This window comes from Sardina pilchardus, chromosome 12, assembly GCF_963854185.1.
Source record: "Sardina pilchardus chromosome 12, fSarPil1.1, whole genome shotgun sequence".
In the NCBI taxonomy this organism is placed as follows: Eukaryota; Metazoa; Chordata; class Actinopteri; order Clupeiformes; family Clupeidae; genus Sardina; species Sardina pilchardus.
This window is the reverse complement of record NC_085005.1, coordinates 16,263,813-16,283,742: the sequence shown is the minus strand read 5'-3', so window position 1 is coordinate 16,283,742 and position 19,930 is coordinate 16,263,813. Positions and strand designations below refer to the sequence as shown.

General features: G+C 42.6%; 2 protein-coding genes across 4 annotated transcripts; one reads left to right on the top strand and one right to left on the bottom strand.

The window, feature by feature from the left end:
- The first annotated feature begins 469 nt into the window (after positions 1–469).
- On the top strand, positions 470–12,831 carry slc10a1 (solute carrier family 10 member 1). Of its 2 annotated transcripts, none has more exons than XM_062550425.1 (6): positions 470–496; positions 2,807–3,248; positions 9,413–9,617; positions 10,816–10,994; positions 11,366–11,565; positions 11,883–12,831. In XM_062550425.1, exons 2-6 carry the CDS (start codon positions 2,836–2,838, stop codon positions 11,948–11,950), a joined length of 1,065 nt encoding a protein of 354 aa, XP_062406409.1. In that variant the 5' UTR covers positions 470–496; positions 2,807–2,835; the 3' UTR covers positions 11,951–12,831. The 2 variants fall into 2 exon arrangements, with proteins under 2 accessions (XP_062406409.1, XP_062406408.1); XM_062550424.1 differs by lacking the exon at positions 470–496 and adding an exon at positions 1,575–1,686.
- Positions 12,832–13,141: 310 nt separating this feature from the next.
- Positions 13,142–19,860, bottom strand: srsf5b (serine and arginine rich splicing factor 5b). 2 transcript variants are annotated; one of them, XM_062550448.1, is made up of 8 exons: positions 19,667–19,860; positions 18,968–19,120; positions 18,662–18,732; positions 17,247–17,372; positions 16,983–17,055; positions 15,125–15,198; positions 14,827–14,934; positions 13,142–14,681 (listed from the first exon to the last, which is right to left on the bottom strand). In XM_062550448.1, the coding sequence occupies exons 2-8, from the start codon at positions 19,091–19,093 to the stop codon at positions 14,366–14,368; spliced, it is 894 nt and encodes a 297-aa protein (XP_062406432.1). In that variant the 5' UTR covers positions 19,094–19,120; positions 19,667–19,860; the 3' UTR covers positions 13,142–14,365. The 2 variants fall into 2 exon arrangements, with proteins under 2 accessions (XP_062406432.1, XP_062406433.1); XM_062550449.1 differs by having other exon boundaries at positions 19,606–19,732.
- Positions 19,861–19,930: the final 70 nt, after the last annotated feature.

The window sequence follows — 19,930 nt, the reverse complement described above, 5'->3', positions numbered from 1 at the left end:
TTGAGCCTCCTACAGATTCTAGTTCTTGAGCAATGAGCTTGTGAACTTTGACAAAAAAAAGAGGTAGAACAAATTTGACACCCCCCTCCCCCTGTAAAACTGGCTGTTACTTGAAAAGTATTGATCTTAGCACAAAAACATTTTACAGAGTGTCTCCTGGGTAACATAGGCACACATGGTATTTTTTTCAGATTTTTTTGAGACGCAAGTGCGTGGGCTCTGGTTGATTTGGCGTGGAATGACCCTTAAGTTTAGCGACATTTTTTCCTCTGTCCTCAACAGTTTGAGCATGAAGAGGGATCATTCAAAGCTCAGACAGCCGTGATTGCATATAAAGCCCAGACATCTGACAGTGCATAGTTCAGGCTGTTGAAGCAATCTCTCAGTGTTTATGATTCTTGTAAACATTAGCCATTTGAGTGTGTGTATAAAGCTTATAGGTTGTACCTGTCAGTACATTCTGCAGAAAAGGAGTGTAAGGATTCCTCCAGCACAGGTAATCTTTTCATATATTTCATTCAGTTTCATTGACTGTTCTGTTATGACTGCTTCCAAGTACAAAAAAGAGCAAATTAAACAAGAAAAATTGTTGTGGTCATGGCTTGCACCAGAGGCAATATAGGACTGAAGGATATCACACATATTAGTTGGGATTAGTTTAACTGATATATATTGCTTGTAAAACATATGATAAAATAAATAAAACTTATCGACAGCCCCCTATTCTGGGTCAAGGGGTGAGTAATGAGATTTTGATTGACAATGAAAGACAACTCTTTTCAAGAACAGACCGCTGAAACGTTTGCAGAGGGATAAAAGGTGCACATCGCTGTGGGAACTGCTCCTGTACAAACCCTGATTTTCAGCAGTGCAGATTTGTTGTGAAGGATGTGGCTTTTCTTGAGTAGGTGGCAAACTGTGGGCAGAGCGAACAGTGGAAAGCCGGGGCAGAACCTGTGGACCTCTGAGAAAACAGAGAACCAATATTGTGTTTTTCACAGACTGTTGAAAAAAGTGTCATTGTATGATCAATCAGCATGTATACGGCTGATTATACAGTTACTTAACATTGTTCCCTTCTTTTCAAGTCGTAGTAGGGTTGACTGTGTTGGTGGGTTGACAGTGAGAGTGAGAGCTTATGAAATCTGTTGAAGCAAGTTTGCAGGTAATTAGTGGTTTTAGCACTTTTGGCTGCCACAGATCAGGTGCTTGGTCAGGAGTAGGCTACAAACTGCAACGTTTTTACAATGTCATATGCACATGCTCACTGTATTTTGCACATTTTGTTTTCTGGTGTTCAGAGTAAGCACATTTATATAGCAAAACAGGTCTACTCAAAATAGGTCTACGCTGCAGGTTCAGGTCAGTGACATTGTTATCAACCAAATGATGAAATCAAGCTGTTTTGAGTACACCTGTACCCCAGATCTATCAATCTGTCCTTATGATAATGCTTATGATAGCAGTTGACTGGGCGTTTATCTAAGACGACCCAATGACTCTGGATACAAGTCTCAACAGGATGTTGCTCAAAGATGCCAATCTGCCGTTGTGTAGTTTCTTCAAAGAATGAGAGAGAAAAAAACAAAGAGAGAGAGAGAGAGAGAGAATAAGTCAGTCAGTCAATGACATCTCCGACAAACTTGTTTCCCAGGAAGTCGAGTTGACAGAATCGTAAATGTAGAGGTAGGACAAATAACTTTGCATTTTTCAATTTTTCATTATATTGCATTATATGATATACCTGCAGGCTCTGCTGTTCTTTCTTTTTCACTTTCACTCTCAGGGAATTTTGTTATTTCTCAATTCCAATTTAGGCTTTTAGGCAATTTTGGACTTGTTTCTTAACATTGAAGGGTTTCTACATTCTACTTGCACTCTGACCAATTTACACCATCTCAAACCTGCTGTTTTGCTTTGCTCTAGGCCTACATATGCTTTTATTTTACTTTTTGTATGTATGCATGTATGTATGTATGTATGTATGTATGTATGTATGTATGTATTATAGCCTCATATCCACTACCACCTCTCTATAATATGCTAAAAGAGTAAAAAAAAAGTGCTTGTTTTGCTTTTCTTTGGGTTCACCACATAGGTAAACTCGTATTGCCTTTTGCTTATAAGGAATTTCCTATAGAACATTTTATAATATATTCTCATCACATTAAATATGCCAGTTTTTCAGTGATCACATATTACAGTAGATGCTGTCATCAAAAACGACTTAAAGCTGTGGTGGACACATTTGTGACTTACAGAAATGGAATAACATTTTAGGCTATTAACATTGAAGCATTTTTAGATGTAAGCTATAGAGCTACAGGGCTACAGGGCAGTGTTAGAATAAGGTTTAATTACAGTGCAGAGGAGAATATACTGTAGCTAGGAGTTATCACTGTCAATAGTAGTACCAGAGGATAGGTGTGCCTATATTGTATATTAAGTTGGCTAGAGATGAGTATGAGGAGGAGAAGTGGTAGAAGAGGAGACAGAAGAGAGAGAAGTGAAGAAGCAGGAGTGAAAGGGTGGTGGAGGTGTACGAGATTGTCAGAAGCACTAACGAAATCAGGTATTCTTGAAAGAGTTTTGTCTTCAAGAGTTTTGAAGACAGAGAGGGACGTGACTGCTCTGATGGAGCTTAGCTGATCGTTCCACCATCGGGGGACCACAGATGACAAAAGACTGGGTTGCCTTGGGAGCGGAGGCAGCACTGTCAGACAACGTTCAATATATTTATGATCTATGATCTATTACTATGTGATACATGAATTTGTCTCTCTTGACTCTCATGTTTTCGATGCAGCTGAAGGGGAGAAAAGAACATTTTCCAAGATGGGGCACATCATGAATCACACAGACTCCCACTACGGCGGGTTCAATCTTTGGAACGCTGACGACCTCCTCAACATCACAGACCCCAACAACAACTCCACGGCACACCAGGGCCCCGGAGCGGCCGACAAGCTCATCAGCCTCGCCATGGTCGTCGTCCTCTTCATCACCATGGTGTCTCTCGGCTGCACCATGGAGCTGGGCAAGATCAAAGGACACTTGCGTCGTCCCAAAGGAGTGGCCATCGCCGTGGTGGCCCAGTACGGCATCATGCCGCTGACGGCGTTTGGCCTGGGCAAGGCGCTCCAGTTGACTTCCATAGAGGCAGTGACGGTACTCATATGTGGATGCTGTCCCGGGGGCAACCTCTCCAACATCCTGGCACTGGCTCTGCAGGGTGACATGAACCTCAGGTAGGCTACCCATATGTGTACATTCTATTGTTTATTAAATGAATGGAATAATTAGTTAACAATTATTTATCAGTTGATGTTATCTCAGATATACACAGGAGAGGTGTTAAATGTGTTGTACAAGAGGCAGGGGATTTCCTACAGTGGCTATTCCACAGCCATGCCTATACTTAAAAATCAAAAGCAAATTCCACAACAAAGCAACATTTGTGGCTGTTTATGATGCGATTAGCAACAAGACAACCCACAAGCCTTTGATACACACACCCACAACTACTAACAGGTTCTTCGGTCAATCCTGTCGGTTGCTGTGGCCCATTATGATCTGGGACACATTTTCCAAAACCTTAGTTGCCAACAACGTTTTTGCCAACCAAGTAAGTTGCTCACAGGTTAGCAACTATGGTTTTGGGAAACGCACCCTTGATCAAGCATCATAATCAGACAAAACAGAAGGCCTTGATGTGGGCAATTGTTTCTTACGTTGGGGTCCTTGAATTGAGTTCATTAGCAGGTGCAAATGTTAAATGAGAAGTAAAGAGTAGAAATACGAGTGGATTAAATGAGAGACTGTAGTGCTATGAGAGACCAAGGCACATTCAAATATGAAGTGCAAGACAAAACTAGAGGGCAGAGCCATGAGACGTTAAAGTTGGGGGTGTCAGTTAACAGGAAAGGCGAGTTTGAAGAGGCGAGTTTTGAGGGAATGTTTGAAGGATGGTAGAGTGCACTGATAATACAGCTTGCGCCTCTGTGAACTTTAGGAATGCATTCAGAGCGCAGTTTAATCATCTCAGATTTTGCGTTTTTATTATCCAGAGATGCCAACACCCACTGCCAACTGTAGATGTGTGGGCGGGGGCTATTTATGATAAATAATTTAATCCTATTCAAGCCAGAGGAAGAACAACCCTGTTTTACCAGTTTTAAACAACCTTGCATGTAAATGAAGTGTTGGTATAAGACTTATACACAATGTCCCATCAACAATTGATGGGAATAGGCTAGTATTAACAGATCCTAACTTTACACAATGGGCTGCTGGTTAATTACATATAGGTCTATAACATGTAGCCTATTGTAGTTGACGCAGCAATAGTCACGCATTGACCGTGAGACACACAGAGTTGACAGATCTCACATGACCTGTGATATACATTACTTTTTAAGATGTCTCAATGTTCTGCATCAATGATCTCCCATCAGTGTGTGACGGTGTGGAGATATTGATGTATGCTGATGATTACTGTCCTGTTTACACATGGCAAAGATCCGGGAAAGGTCGCCTTATTGACACAGACACAGATCTCACATGACCTGTGATATACAGTATATTACTTTTTAAGATGTCTCAATGTTCTGCATCAATGATCTCCCATCAGTGTGTGACGGGAGATTGATGTATGCTGATGATACAGTCCTGTTTATATATGGCAAAGATCCGGGAAAGGTCGCCTTATTGACACAGACACTCACTAAAGTCTCATAGAGGTTGAGCAATTCATGTCTCACACTAAATACTGATAAAACTGTCACCATGTTCTTTCGAAATAGATTTAAATTAAGCACTATTCCAAATATATACGTAGATGGTGAAAAATTAAAAAATGTTGATGAGTTCAAATACCTGGGAGTGACTCACTTTTAAAAACACATTAAAAAGCTGGGTCACACAGTTAAGTATAGCTAATTTTAGACACATCTGTAATTCATTAAATGCTGATGCTGCTAACATGTATGCAAATGCTATGATTATGTCTCACTACTGTATGTCAAGCTGATCACAGGCTGGCAAGACTGTCTTGAAATCCATTAGATCACTTCACAGTCAAGCTCTCAAAGTTCTAGACAGAAGATCAACTCAGTACCATCATTGTGCCACATTGGACAAATATAACATGCTTTGATAACCTTATTCTATTCTCTGACATGCGCTTAATACATACAATAATTCATAATGCTGCTCCACCACCTCTGAGAACATTTGTTCAAACCTGTTCTGAACGAACAGGGAAAGCCACAAGATCCATCACCAGGGGTGATTGTATTCTGCCAAATCGGAACACCACATTTGCGCAGTCAGCCTTTTCTTTTAGAGCTGTTAAAGCATGGAATGCTCTTCCTAATCTGAAAAGCTTTACAGATTTCTACACTTTCTCACGTGAAGTAAAAAAAATGGATTTTGAGCGATCAGTCTTGCCAGCATTAATCACTAGTTCCATAGCATTTATACAAAATGTATTGGTGTGAGTGAGTGCGAGTGTGTGAGTGTGTAATGTGCAAGTTCATTTTCAAACATGGTATGGAGTGTTTTATTAGTCAAAGAAAAAAATGTGCGCACGCGCACACACACACAGACACACAGACACACACACACACTCACACACACACACACACACACACACTAGTCAAGTTCCTCCACACCAAACTCTGTCATCCATGTCTGTATGGACCTTGCTTGATGCACTGGTACACAGTCATGTTTGGGATGAACAGGAAGTGGTCATCCCAAACTGTTCCACAAATTTGGGAGCATGGAATTGTCCAAAATCTCTTGGTTAATGCTGAAGCATTCAGAGTTCCTTTCACTGGAACTAAGAGGCCAAGCCCAGCTCGGGATGGCCCCTTCTTGTTCCAATATGACTGTGCACTAGTGCGCAAAGCAAGGTCCTTAAAGACATGGATGACAGAGTTTGGTGTCGATGAACTTGACTGGCCTGCACAGAGTCCCGACCTCAACCCAACAGGACACCTTTGAGAAGAATTAGAGTGCAGACTGAGAGCCATGTCTCCTCGTCCAACATCAGTGTGACCTCACAAATGCGCTTCTGGAAGAATGCTCAAAAATTCCCATAAACACACTCCTAAACCTTGTGGAAAGTCTTCACAGTAGAGTTGAAGCTCTTATAGCTGCAAAGGGTGGACCAACGTTTAAGCCATATGGATTAAGAATAGGATGTGACTGAAGTTCATATGGGGGTCAAGGCAGGTGACCCAGAACTTTTGCCAATATGGTGTATACGTTAATCAAATAATCAAAAAAATGCTCATAAAAAGTAGAATGGTCTGACTGATTTAGAGGGTTTTGCATCTGGACTCTTCATATGTCTGTATGCAGTCAAAGAACAAAACTCTAAAGAAGCTACAGCACCCAAGCAACAGCAATAGCAACAAACTAAATTTAACCTGCACACTGATTTCAAAATATGAAATGGTTTTGAATGAATAGATAAATTAATTCATAGATGTACAAATAAAATACACATGGACAGATGTTTACAAAGGACGCAAAAATTTGAAAAAGTACGTATGGAGGGTATAGAGGAATTTGAATGCATATTTTGGTGAGGTGAGTGACCTCACAAAATGATTGCACTGCTCTATATGGAATAAAACATTATTGGTTTATACATTTCAGGATAGATATTAGCCTGCATAATGATAGGTCAATGACCCCTTTAACTGGGAACCAACTAGCAGAATTAGGCAGTAGCTTGATAGCTCAGCTGCCTAACAATTCAAGTTAAAACTATTTTCAGCCATTTTTTGTATCCTATACCGAAATTATATTCTACTGAAAACTACAAGCAATTTTGGACCATAAAAAGGAAAGAAAAGATTATTTATGTATATTTCACCGTTGCTCCTCCATGGTAATTGAACCACCTTTGACCAGTTCTGCTCCCCTTCTCTTTGTGCAAGAGATTCTGTTCTGACAAGAAAAAAGATAAGTCCCCTCCCCCTTCCTCTTTAGGCTGCTCTGAATACATGATCACCTGGAACCATGGTAATATAGCCACACAGAGATAGGCCTATCCAAGTGTCAATGTAATGTATCCTTCCCTTGGGAAGTAATAGGTAGCTTGCCCTGGTAGGCTCCCCTGTAGTCTTATTTTAAGTGGCTCTTGTCAGTAACTAAATACTGTTGCATTCATAACAGATGCCCTTGGCCTGTTATCTTTCCCAAAAAGTGTCCTTGACTTTCCTTGACCTTGTCTGCAGTAAAGCGTAAAGCAAGAGTTTAGTGGTATATCCAGACTTACAGAACACATCCAGTACATGCATGCGCAACATAACACCACCCCCCCCTCCACACACACACACACACACACACACACACACACCACAGAGATAGAGAGAGAGAGAGAGAGAGAGAGAGATACTTTTATACTGTGAACATGACGTGATGCCGTGATTTTTCAAGTGTCCTGTGCTCCCTGGAGTATAACCCATGGCCCACTAGAGCAACAGCAAATACACATTTCACAAGCATCATTGTACTGCATCTAAGCCAGATTGGACATTCTGAAAACAATTCACTGTGCTTTGTTGTCATGTGATAAAAGAAGCAGTAAACTCAACTGCCAACTGGCAATGAGCTTACTCAGATCACAGGTCAATGCAGGTGTGATATGGGCCATAGGCCTTAAGATCCTGCATCAGCATCGGGTGATCCGGTCACAAGTGGCCAGTTTTAATCTATTGGTATTTAATGGTAAGCAATCAACAGATGCATTGTCATCCGATCACTCAAACCACTTGCTAATCTTTCGATGCGTCCCAGCCATGAGAGTTCTAATGGCTATGCCGTTGGCAGTATGTACTGTATGTTGCAGGCCTACAATTGCGCACACACACACACACACACACACACACACACACACACACACACACACACACACACACACACACACAAATTCGTAACAGATGCGCTTGGCCTATTATCTTTCCCAAAAAGTGTCCTTGACTGCAGTAGTAGAGTGTAAAGCAAGAGTTTAGTGGCATATCCAGACTTACAGAACACATCCAGTACACACATAAGTAACATAACACTCCTGCCCCCTCCCCCACCACCACATACACACACACACACACACACACACAGAGAGAGAGAAAGAGAGAGACTTTTATAATTTTATACTCTTACACTGTGCACATGCCATGCCAGCAGTCACTTGTATTTTCATTTTAATTTTGTCCTGTGCACCCTGGAGTATAACCCATGACCTAGAGCACACAATTGACAAGTGTCAATTGAATGTCCTTTGCTATGATTATGCAATAAAAAAAATTAACAACTCACTGTCTGAATGACTGATCATTTTAACAGAGGCAGATATGACAACAGAGGCAAAGCCCATCTTCTCTTGTCAACTCACATGTGGAGCTGCCAACTGGCAGTCATCTTACTCAGACCACAGGTCAATACAGGTGATAAGGGCCATATACAGGTCAATACAGGTGATAAGGGCCATAACGAGCCGTTAAGATCCCATTTACAAATGGGTCTCGGGTGATCCTATCACAAATAAATTAGGCTACAGTAGTATCACTCACTATTGTGCAAAACAATCACTTGTTACAAACTGGGAAATTATTAAATCTCTGACAGAGAAAAGGAGTGCAGAGGTGCCTGTTGTGTCTCTGTGAGTAGGCTATGTCAAGTCAAGTCAGTTTATTTATATAGCACATTTTACATTGGGATTGACCCCAAAGTGCTTTACAAATGCTTAAATATGAATAATAGCAAAATAACAAATAATAATACAATACAGAATGCAAAATGCCTACCTAAGAAATAAAATAAAGAGTAGCCTACATAAAATAATTATAACAACACAGGAGTTATATGCGTGCTCTTCCTAGATTGTCATAATCTGGTAGCCTTGTGTGTTGTGTCTGTCTGTGTATGTGTCACAATGTCTGTGTTGTGTCTCTCTATGTATGTATGTCAACATGCTTGTGTGTTGTGTCTCTCTGTGTACGTGTCACAATGTCTGTGTTGTGTTTTGTGTCTCTCTGTGTATGTGTCACAATGCCTGAGTTGTGTCTCTCTGTGTACAAGTCACAATGCTTGTGTTGTGTCTCTCTGTGTAGTGTCATAATGCCTGTGTTGTGTGTTGTGTCTCTGTGTGTTGTGTCTCTCTGTGTATGTGTCATAATGCCTGTGTTGTGTCTCTCTGTGTATGTGTCATAATGGCTGTGTTGTGTCTCCCTGTATATGTGTCACAATGACTGTGTTGTATCCCTCTGTGTACAAGTCATAATGCCTGTGTTGTGTCTCTCTGTATATGTGTCACAATGACTGTGTTGTGAGTTGTGTCTCTCTGTATACTGTATGTGTCACAATGCCTGTGTTCGTTGTGCCCCTACTTCTACTGCAGTATTGTCATGACAGCCTGCTCCACGCTGCTTGCCCTGGGCATGATGCCACTACTACTCTTCCTGTACTGCCAGGGCATCACCGGCCTGGAGAGTGCCGTGCCCTACGGGGGCATCTCCATTGCCCTCGTCATGACCCTTGTGCCCTGTGCCATCGGCATATACATCAACCACCGTGTGCCACAGTACTCCAAACTCATCACAAAGGTGAGACGACGTCTAGCCAAACCTTTTTTTCTACAGCAACTAGTCTGAAGAGAATTAGTAGGGATTACTACTGCCATTCTAAACGGAAGTTTGGGAGGAGTGAGATCAAATTGGCCATGCCAGCACCACTCCTCTGTCACACCTGACACCTCCCATCTTCCTGGGTTAGGAACAGCATAGGGGTGCATGCATGGATCCTACTTGACCTACCTGCCTGTGCAGCAGACTCCTGCACTATCCCTGCATTGTACTTCATGACCCTGACTTGCCCAACATACTTTTTTTTGGGCTTGCTTCTTTGGCTTGCTACCTTTTTTTTTCTTTTTTGGAAATGTTGAATTTGAACTTGTGAACTGGCATTAAAGAGGCTTCCACTGAATTCAGAGATAACAGACTAATCAATGCCCTTAGTCACACACCTGTGCTTTTCTTAGTGTTTCATGTTAAAATAACTGCTGTCCATGAAAAAAGGTATTTTCAGACCCTGGCAATGTAGATCAACTTTTCAGCCCTCTCTCATAGCATTGATATAGCAGTGTCACGGCGGATGAAACAGTCTTTATTCATCATGATGATAATGCATGTTTGTCATTGCAGTCTCAGGTCACCCAGTTGTCAGCTTGCAAGCTCTCACATCACATTGAGTGTCTCATGTTATTAAGATGCATGTTACCGTAGCAACATTATGTAATGGCATGGACTCTGATGAGGATGCAATGTTAGATGTTAACTAAACAGAGCAATCCAAACATTTGCTCATGTTGGGACACTTAAGTTACTGAGAACCGGAAATAATCTGCTACAAAGAATTTTGTCAGTATATGTCATAACTTTGACACAGAGGCGGACATCCCGGGTTCAGAAAGTTAAAGTCCTGCCAAGTATTTGATACGTTTAGTAAACCAGCTCATCCTAATTAGCAGCCAGGGATAAGATAATAAGTGGTCTCACCTGTGTTAAGTGCACAGGTAGAAAGAATACATGGCAGGACTTTCACTTTCTGGACCAGGGATGTCCGCCTCTGCCTAGCCCTAGACACAGAAAGTTGTGAGTGAATTATTGCAACAACTTGTTCCTGTCTTTTCTCTCAACTATCCACTTCTGAGAAAAATAGACTCTAGGTAAGGTGTGTGGGGTGTGATATTGCAACACCCTGTGAACTCTGTTTGGACCAAATCATTCTTGTGTGTGGTGACAGGTCGGGATGGGCTTTATGGTGGTGGCCGGTTCAACCATTGGCATTCTCGCTAGCATAGCAGTGGGATCGAAAGTACTGGCTGTTGCCTCACTCCGAATGATGACCACAGCAGCACTGATGCCACTGATTGGCTACACACTTGGCTACATTCTATCTTCCATCTTCCGGCTAAATTCTTCGTAAGTCACTACATATGATTATGAAGACCCATATGTGAAATAAAAGATGCTTTGAGTTTTTGTTTTCCAATAGCTGAGCTTCCCCTCTTCAAGTACTCTTCAAGCTCCAAGCTTTATCCGTACAATTACAATGAGCCTATTTGGTCAATTAACAAATGAAACATCCAATTCATGAGCCCATTTACTGTGTATTTAAAAGATGCTATTATTTTTAAAAAGTATGTTTTTTTCAACACCTATAGCAGTACCATAAACACCCCATTACCATTACTAGAAGCAAGCTGTCACAGCCATCTTGTAACCAAAGATTTTATAGCACAGCGCTCTAGAATAACTGCTTGCGTAGATTACATTCTACATTCTTCTCACAGATGCAGAAGGACTATTGCCATGGAGACGGGATGTCAGAACATCGGGCTATGCACCACTATACTTAAGGTGGCCTTCCCTCCACACGTCATTGGCCCGCTGTACTTATTCCCAATTGTCTACATGTTCTTCCAGGCGGCAGAGGCATTTGTGTTTGTCTTGATTTTCAGATGCCACCTGAGGTTTGTGGCATCCAGGAAAGGTGGGTACTAGAATTGGAATGATCCAATTTATGTTCCCCAGAGCGAGATGAAGCTCATGAAGAGTCAGGTTTGAAAGGAGCCTTTATTAACATGAATGGCATAAATGTTGGTTCATTTGGGGCAAGTTTGTCTCTCCACTTTTAAGTCATTGACATTCACGTGAAAAGAACTGTTGAAAAAACAGCATAAAACTAAACAATGTGAACGAAAAATCTTTCAATTTGACTATTTAATCATCACTTTTAATGAACGTTTGAAGCATTGGAATGTTGAGTGTAATTGACTACTTTTTTTTATTTTTTATCTTGCTTTTTAGAGAGGAGTGAGTACACTGGGGTGGAAATCCCTACTGTGGAAGCTGAAAAGTGCCAGTTGCCACAGTGACGTTTCTGTTACTGATGTAAACTCTGCCCTGTGAGCACCATTGCACATTGTTGGGACAAAGAGGTGCCTTTGGGGTACCGTGTCCATATTCGGCACTCCTGGTTCTAGCAAGAATGCAAGTCTACTGGATCTTCCATGCATGGCGGTTCCAAATCATGCATCACCATAAGGACACTTCTAGTAGAGTCTAACCGATATCGACCGATACTCGATATATTAGTCGATAGTCATTTTTAACAGTGTAAATATCGCCACACATATTTAACAGTTCTAATCAAGGCATAATGAGTTTGCATAAGCTTAAATGTCTGGTAGCCTAATGAAAGGCTCTTATACGGTAAACTGTGAAATTATCTGTAGACACAGGTCTTTGTTTGATAACCTCACACCATTGCTACAGTAACTACTTGGAAGATATTCACAGTTTATGCTGAATGACCCCATCACGTAATGCAAACAAAACATTTATCAACTACCCTCTGTACCTTTTACTTTAAAAGGCCATTGTAAACCAAGCACTCTTTTACTTGTGTGAACATGTGAACTCCTGAAGACTGAAACCTGGGGGTTACTGGGAGTTTGAAAGACTGTTCTCACACAGAAGTCTTGTTCCATAAGTTATTCTGTAATTAGTCTATTACTAATATTGGTATACCATGGGAAGTGGAATAAAAAGAACATGTTTCAAGAGTTGCATTGAGAAGCTACGCCCTCTGCTGGACAAACCACATACTGAAAAAAGTGAATTTTTTTTAAATTAAAATATATTTATTGGCTGTTATAAAGAGGTAGATGGGCTAAGACTTAATATCAGTACGCAGATATATTGGTTAGCAATGGGGACATCAAGCTGACTGGAAATCACCTTGTTTTTGTTTTTCTTGAATCTATTGAATTACTGTTTATAATGTGTATACCATATTGCCAACTTCATTTTCAACAACATTCTTTAAGCATGTGCTGTCTCAGCGTGTTAATTATGGGTGCCTCTTAAAACTCTCCTCGATCCTCCAGGCTTGTTCCCACTGATCTATAACTAACACTGGATAGACTATCCCATTGTTGCTGCCACATCATTCTTTATCTAGATCAGTGAGGATCGAGGCCCGAGGAGGAAGGGAGGACGAATGACCCTATATGTTCTAACCATTCGTTTATGAGGAACCTAAGAGCGAAAGTGATAGGAGTCGGTTGTCATAACTGAAGTCTTTTATTTTATTGTGAAATACCAGAGATACAGAAAATTATGTACAATATCAGCTCAGTTAATAAACTGAACTAAACATCCCAAACCTGAGTGAGGCTGGCCGGACGAACAGAGGATGGCAGAGCAAACAACAAGAAACAAACGAACAAACAAACAAACCAACCAACAGTCTGACGTTCTGTAGCTTTCCTGTCACCGCTAGGAACCCAGGAGACCAGCGATGGCCAAGGTCCTTTAGGCTCTGGGCGTGAGCATCCGAAAGACCCTGTCGGCAAACCTGCTGACCCCTTATCCGACCAGCACCCACTCACCACAAAAGACATTACCCAAAGACTATATGAGCCACCGTCTATATTCTATGGGAATGAACACCAGCAAACCACTCTTTTATTAAAAAAACAAATCAGCAAATTAATTCAAGCAAATTTAGAAACTAGTAAGTGACTCCATTGTACGCTTGAAAGAGGACAAATGAGGGCAAATTGCAAATTATGCCGGACTGAATACACTTTCCACACAGACGTATAAAAATCAAACAATACTTTGTAGTTGTTCCATACACAACACTTTAACACCAGTTTAAATTATTCTCCTATAATCCATCAAGCATTACAATTTTAAAAAAAAGAAAAGAAAAAAAAGAAGAAAAGTAAAAATGAGGGCAAAAAAGTACCATACTCACCACATAAGACCCAAATCAGAACAACCGAACCTTTCGCAGCTCGAAGTTCACTTTTGTGCCAATACCTACAGTATGAGGAGTCCACGAGACTGGAGAACTCTGGTGGAGAACAGTTATCACACCAATGGTAGTCGTTCACCTCTGAATGAGCTTCCAAACAATTTCACAGTCAACAACTGAGTCACGTTGCTTCGTTAGTGTAAAAATGAAATCCCTGGGGTGTGCACTTATTTTAAAAACAAAAAAAGACTGGGCAAAGTAAAAGACTACCTGTCTCTCTGAGTGGTTGTGGGCTTTTTTGCAGTTAAAGGAAACATACACATATCCATACATGGCTCCATCTGACCACTGGCAAATGACTGATATATGGGAACGATGAGGGGCACGAACGAATGGCTGTTCATGAGAAAACACCCAGCTGGAGGAGCCAGTTTGGCTGATATCAAGTGTGTGTGTGTGTGCGTTTGTGTATGAGAGTGTGTTTGAGCGTGTGTGTGAGTGCGCGCGTATGCCTCGAGGGTGGTCCTCAGTGGCGACTGTCGGAGGAAGGGGAGAGGGAGCGGGAGTGCGAGCGGGAACGGGAGCGGGAGCGAGACGGGGAGCGGGCCGGGGACAGGGGCGCGCGCTGGGGAGCCGGGCTCGGCGGGGAGCCGGACTCTGCCCGCGCCGGACGCTTGGACGACTCCTTGGCCCGGGCCGGGGAGGGGCTGGCCGAGCGTGAGCGGCTCCTGGAACGCGAGCGGTAGGATTTCCTGCTGCGGGAGCGGGAGCGCGAGCGGGACGGGGAGCGTCCGCGGGAACGAGAGCGCGAAGAGCTCTCAGAACGAGAACGAGACCTGGACCTGCGAGATGGGAAAACAAACAGGAAAAGGAAGAGAGTGAAGAGTGAGTTCTATCCCAATCCCAATCCCAATCCCAATCCTAATCCCACCACCTATCTGCAAAACCTGACTAACAGATCTAAGGATGGTATGATGATGAACCTACCTCTTTTTGTTGGCCTCAATGAGACGGATTTTCCTCCCATTGATCTCTTTCCCAGACAATTTGTCCAGGGCATTCTTCAGATCACTGGAGGAGGCAAACTCAACAACGCTGTGGAAAAGATACACATACATGTTAGGACTGACTTTCCTACCTGAAGAAAGTATCATTTACATAGAGCAATCATTTTTAGCAGTTAGCAATAACATTATTAGAAATTATTGCACCACTATAATTAAGATGCAAGATAAGATTACATCTCATTTTAATTGTAATATCTTCTAATTAGCTGTTAATTTACCCTTCGTTGAGTTTGGGCCGGTGGGCATCAGCAAATGTCACTTCTCCGGCTTGCCTCATGAAGTCCTTCAAGTCCTACACACATACAAGACCTTTAGTCAGTCATGAGCAGAGCTACTACACCACTCCAGATCATGTACAAGTATTAACAAAAGGAGAGAAAGATTTGGTTAGGTACAAAAGTACTTCTACAAGGACTAACCACAGATGGGAAAAGAGAAGGGGTCCAATAATTTCTAAAACAAAAAGAGCCAGTATCGAAATATTTTTTTTGAGAATTGAGAAATGTTGCCATAGCTTGCACTTATATGTTGTTAGAGTGGCTCCAAGCCAGTGGAAAAAATGACAAGATAACACGGTGCTTTTAACCGGAGGCCAAAGGAAAATTCCTGTTTTGTCACATTCTGGTATTCTTCCAGACACGCACACAGTTGAAGACAACTGCTACCTCAGTAGTGGAAATCGAAGCTAAAATGGAATGGATTGGAACTGTGAGACTTATTCAGATTAGTAAAAAAACAACAAAAAAAAGTCTAAAAAAAATTTGTTTTAAAAAACCAAATCTACATTTTTGGACCCCCTCTCACCCCTCAGTGTACACAATTTTACAGAGACCAGCAGAGGATCTGATTGGAGCAGCCTGCTGTACTGTACAGAGCCCCTGCATCTAATTGGACAGGAGGGCAGAGGGCACCTTTCTGGGCCCTGCCCTCGTTGCCCCCCGTCAGTGCAGAGTGAACAGGGGTGGAAGAGAGTAAACTAATACCTGGGAGCCCTTCGGACAGGGCCACTGGGTCTCTCCTAGACCATAACATCACACGGCAGAGGCTAGCGCCGGCCACCTGGACGGGACTCACTCAGGGTGTTTGCGGTACCACCAGCGAAGGGGGATGTAGGGGGGTTGGGTGGGGGAAGGGGGGAAGGGAAGGGGGGTAGGGTGGGGGTTGGGTGTAGGGGGGTGAGGAGGGGGTGGGTGGAGGTTGAGGGAGTTGGTGGGAAGGTAGGTAGATATCGATCGAAGCCTCTCAAATTACCGACACGCCTCGATCAACACACCAGCAAGCGACCCGTTCTGTTTGCGCTCTCCCCTCTCTCTCTTTGCCACCTCTGCTTTGTCTCTCGCTCTGCTCTGGGGCGATATGGCATGGCATGGCACGGCACGGCACGGCACAGCTCGGCAGCGCCAGCAGGCACCCCCAGCCTTCCACCCCTCTCTCTCTCGCTCTCGCTCTTTCGCTCTCTCTCTCTCTCTCTCTCTCCGCTGGCGGAGGGGGGCAGGCGGGCGAGGGGATGGGATGGCACATTGGAGGTGGCAGCCAGCGGGGCTCGAGAGCGAGAGTGTGGGGCTCCCCAAAGCGAGCGCTCATACGACCAGCAGGAGGCAACTAGGAGTGGGGCACACTGCCTGGCACGATTGGCTCAACCCACACAGAGGGACCCTGAAGGGGTTTACTCCACCATAAGCGAGCTCTTCCATACGACACAACAGTCAAGCTGGCAAATAAAGGGGTGAACAATTGGTTAAAACAGAGACAAAAAGTCACTAAGTTGATTTTTTTTTCCAATCTCAATCTAATAACACTGACTGAATGCTAGTTAACATGAGGTCAGTTATAGAAGAGGCTATCTGTGAGACTGTTGTTTAATGTGAACAGTCTATGCGCCACTGTAACAACTGGCCCAAGTTTGGCTATGAGTGTACTACTTTATTTAGATCACTTTACAATTTGATCTTTTGTTTTGATGTTATTGTGGTCTCTCTCGTCTTACACTTTGTACCATTTCATTCTGCCATATCAACAACACAGAGTGACCATTACGTACATTTGAAGCGCCTACTTTGTTGAGGGAGAACTCACCTGCCAACTGACTCTTGAAGACAGGTTCTCCACAATGAGCCGGTTCTCGGTGCGCATAGGAGGGGGGTTCCGACTGCATAACAAGAAAAGAAAAACCAGAAAGGTTGGTTCTTGAAGGACTGAAAGTTGCTTTGCCTATCAACTGAGGTAGATATTCTACTGCAGCCATGACTCTTTCCATTTAGCTTTGTTTGCACTTTGGCCCAAAGCAAGGATTAACTGGGTGAATGTACAGGCCAGTCCAGTCTTGCGGTACGTCCTTACCTACGACTGTCCTGGGAGCCTCGGCCGTAGCGGGCTGGGAAGCGGCCACCACCACCACCACTGGCACCTCCGCCACCTCTTCCTCGCCCCCCTCGCAGGCGCACACGAGCATGCTCAATAGTCACCCTGCAGGGAAACACAAGATGATTGAGCAATATGGCAAGAGAGAGACAGGGACTGGTAAAGGCCATAGCCACAGTGAGGGATGGGCAAAAATACATCAACATGTATGTCAATGTCAATATATAAACAACAACATGAAGTGGCCTTGCAGTGTATCAAAATGGAATACTGTATTTTTGTACTTTGAAAATACTAAAAATACTTTCTCAAGGGAGTCTGAAATCACTTTGCAAACATTCCATCTATCGGTCTATTTTTAGCCATTCCTTCTCCAGAGCACTGACTCTGTTGATGAAGACAGTGTTTGAGAGCTTTCCTCTGCACACAAGACAAGCCACAAACCTGCAACTTAGCCTACATTCCCTAAATGTGCCCCAAAGGTTGCAACTGAACTCGTTAAGAGACAAACCTTGAACCTATTGAGAGCAATGGAAAGTGGGCTTAAGGTGAACTTTATATTGCCAAAAGTATTCGCTCACCTGAAAACAAACAATACTCTAGAACTTTGACTAGCAACTGGGGGGTTCTCCGAGTATGTGGTTTAGTGACAAACCTGGGTTAAGTTAACTCCGAGTAAGTGGCAAACCTCAAATAGAAGAGCTTCATGACTTCATTCTCCTAGCAAAACAATGCCATAGGGCTATTGTAGTAGGAAGTTTACCACTTACTCTGAGTTAACTTACCCTGATTTATCACTAAACCATGTACTTGGAATACCCCTCTGTTCAGAAAGTTGCCATGTGTATCATCAGAGGTACACTAAAATTACATTTTGTTGAACACAGGGTTGCCAACTCTCACTCAGACACGTACGTTTATATATCTGTTCACATTCACAGATGATGCAACACTACACTGACTGTCACTGCAAAACGACACATCTATGCTTACGTTATCATCACTTTTATCACTCGATTTCTGATTCGCTGAAATCTATTGTGCTGGATCATTAACGTCAGCTGTTTGCAGTTAAGAGGACAAACACATCAGTCAAAGTTACTGCAAAAACAGGCAACCCTTTAAGTGTACCTGGACAAATGACTAGCCTAACTGCACGAGTCAGTCAAGATTTTGCACTTCTATGAAGTTGATTAGACATTTCACCTAGTGTATTTTGCAGTGTTTTTAAACTACAAAAAATGTGCATCATTCATTTTGATACAATGAGCAAAGCCACTTTCTTCAAACAAGTAAAATACAAAAATACAGTTTAAATTCATGCATCATACATACTACCCATGTATGTCCACAATTGTGTTTATCATGATAGGACTCGCTAGTTAGTGGCTCACCTTTCATTACAGAGCTCTTTGCCATCGAGTTCATAAACAGCGTCTTCAGCATCTCTTGGGTCATCAAACTCCTGTGGAACAATGATCTCAGCAAATTAGGGCAACCTCATGATGCAGTCTTTTAGGCAGTGAGATTATTTGTAAGGAGATGATCATTGCAGCCCACACTGGAGGAGGGCCAAGCAAAAGGCAAGGGAAAAAAAAACTTCCGGCGTCAAAATGTCTTCAATTGCACGTAAATGCAGCCCAAAAACCTCGCTGGAACGAGTAAATAAGCTGTAATGCATGCTTCACATCTTCACTTACCACAAAACCGAATCCACGCTTCAGATCAATGTCACGGATTCTGCCATACCCTTTGAAGAAGCGTTCGACATCTTTTTCCCTGGCAGAGGGATTTAGGCGACCAATAAAGATGCGACACCCGTTCATTTTCTCAACAGTCCTTGGTAATTGCCCCTGAAGGAGTAAGACCATGATCACAATGCGTTTCGGAGGTTATAATCACCAGAAGCATGCTTGCTCAAATGCAAAATTCACAGTAAAATCCTGCCATATCACGAGATACGTAACGTAAGCTAACATTGTAAAATAAATAGTTCCAAGTTAGCTACCTTGTGGCTTGCTAACGTTAACCGATTTGACCTATTTTCTAATGCCGTCGAGTTGGAAATTGGATAGATAAAGCATCATAGCCTTTATGAGGCTAAACGCACCATGCATGTTCTATCTAGCTATCAAAGAATGTTTCACCACATTAATGTTATGCAACAAAGCAAGCAATTCTGGCCTGCTAGCTAGCTGAGAACCCTTAGCCCTAAATTTGAGCACGATGCGTGGATTTCATCCATAGCCTAAATTCATGTAGAGATACGACAGTATGGCAGATACAAATATTCAGCATTATGTCGACTGACGTTAAGACACATCTCTGCAAGTCTTACCTCTACTAACAGCAACGTAAAGGTTAATTTTGAGGGGGTAATACGCGGTCTATGTACCTACCGAAACAAGCAGCCCTTCTTAAAGCCCGAAATACAAAATGGAGTCTGTTATTTGCTCGTCTAGTACGGTCTAGCACTGTATACGATTCAGTGCAAGGGCATTCGATTCTACCACAGATCCAGGGACAGTATTCTAATCAGTATTTCCCAAGACGCTTCTGTGATGTGATGGAGATCTGCGCTGTTCTAAGATGTCAAAAACACAACTGGCATGATTATCCAATAAGTTAAATGTACTACTCAAGAATGAATTGTGTTATTGTTT

Bases quoted from the DNA above. Each gene is read 5' to 3' on its own strand.
- slc10a1 (XM_062550425.1), top strand. From the start codon at position 2,836: ATGGGGCACATCATGAATCACACAGACTCCCACTACGGCGGGTTCAAT. The intron at 9,618-10,815 runs GTGAGACGACGT...GTGTGGTGACAG, and splicing joins ACTCCAAACTCATCACAAAG to GTCGGGATGGGCTTTATGGT. The intron at 11,566-11,882 runs GTGGGTACTAGA...CTTGCTTTTTAG, and splicing joins GTTTGTGGCATCCAGGAAAG to AGAGGAGTGAGTACACTGGG.
- srsf5b (XM_062550448.1), bottom strand. From the start codon at position 19,093: ATGAACGGGTGTCGCATCTTTATTGGTCGCCTAAATCCCTCTGCCAGG. The intron at 18,733-18,967 runs GTAAGTGAAGAT...ATTGTTCCACAG, and splicing joins AGCGTGGATTCGGTTTTGTG to GAGTTTGATGACCCAAGAGA. The intron at 14,935-15,124 runs GTAAATTAACAG...TCTTTTCCACAG, and splicing joins CGGCCCAAACTCAACGAAGG to CGTTGTTGAGTTTGCCTCCT.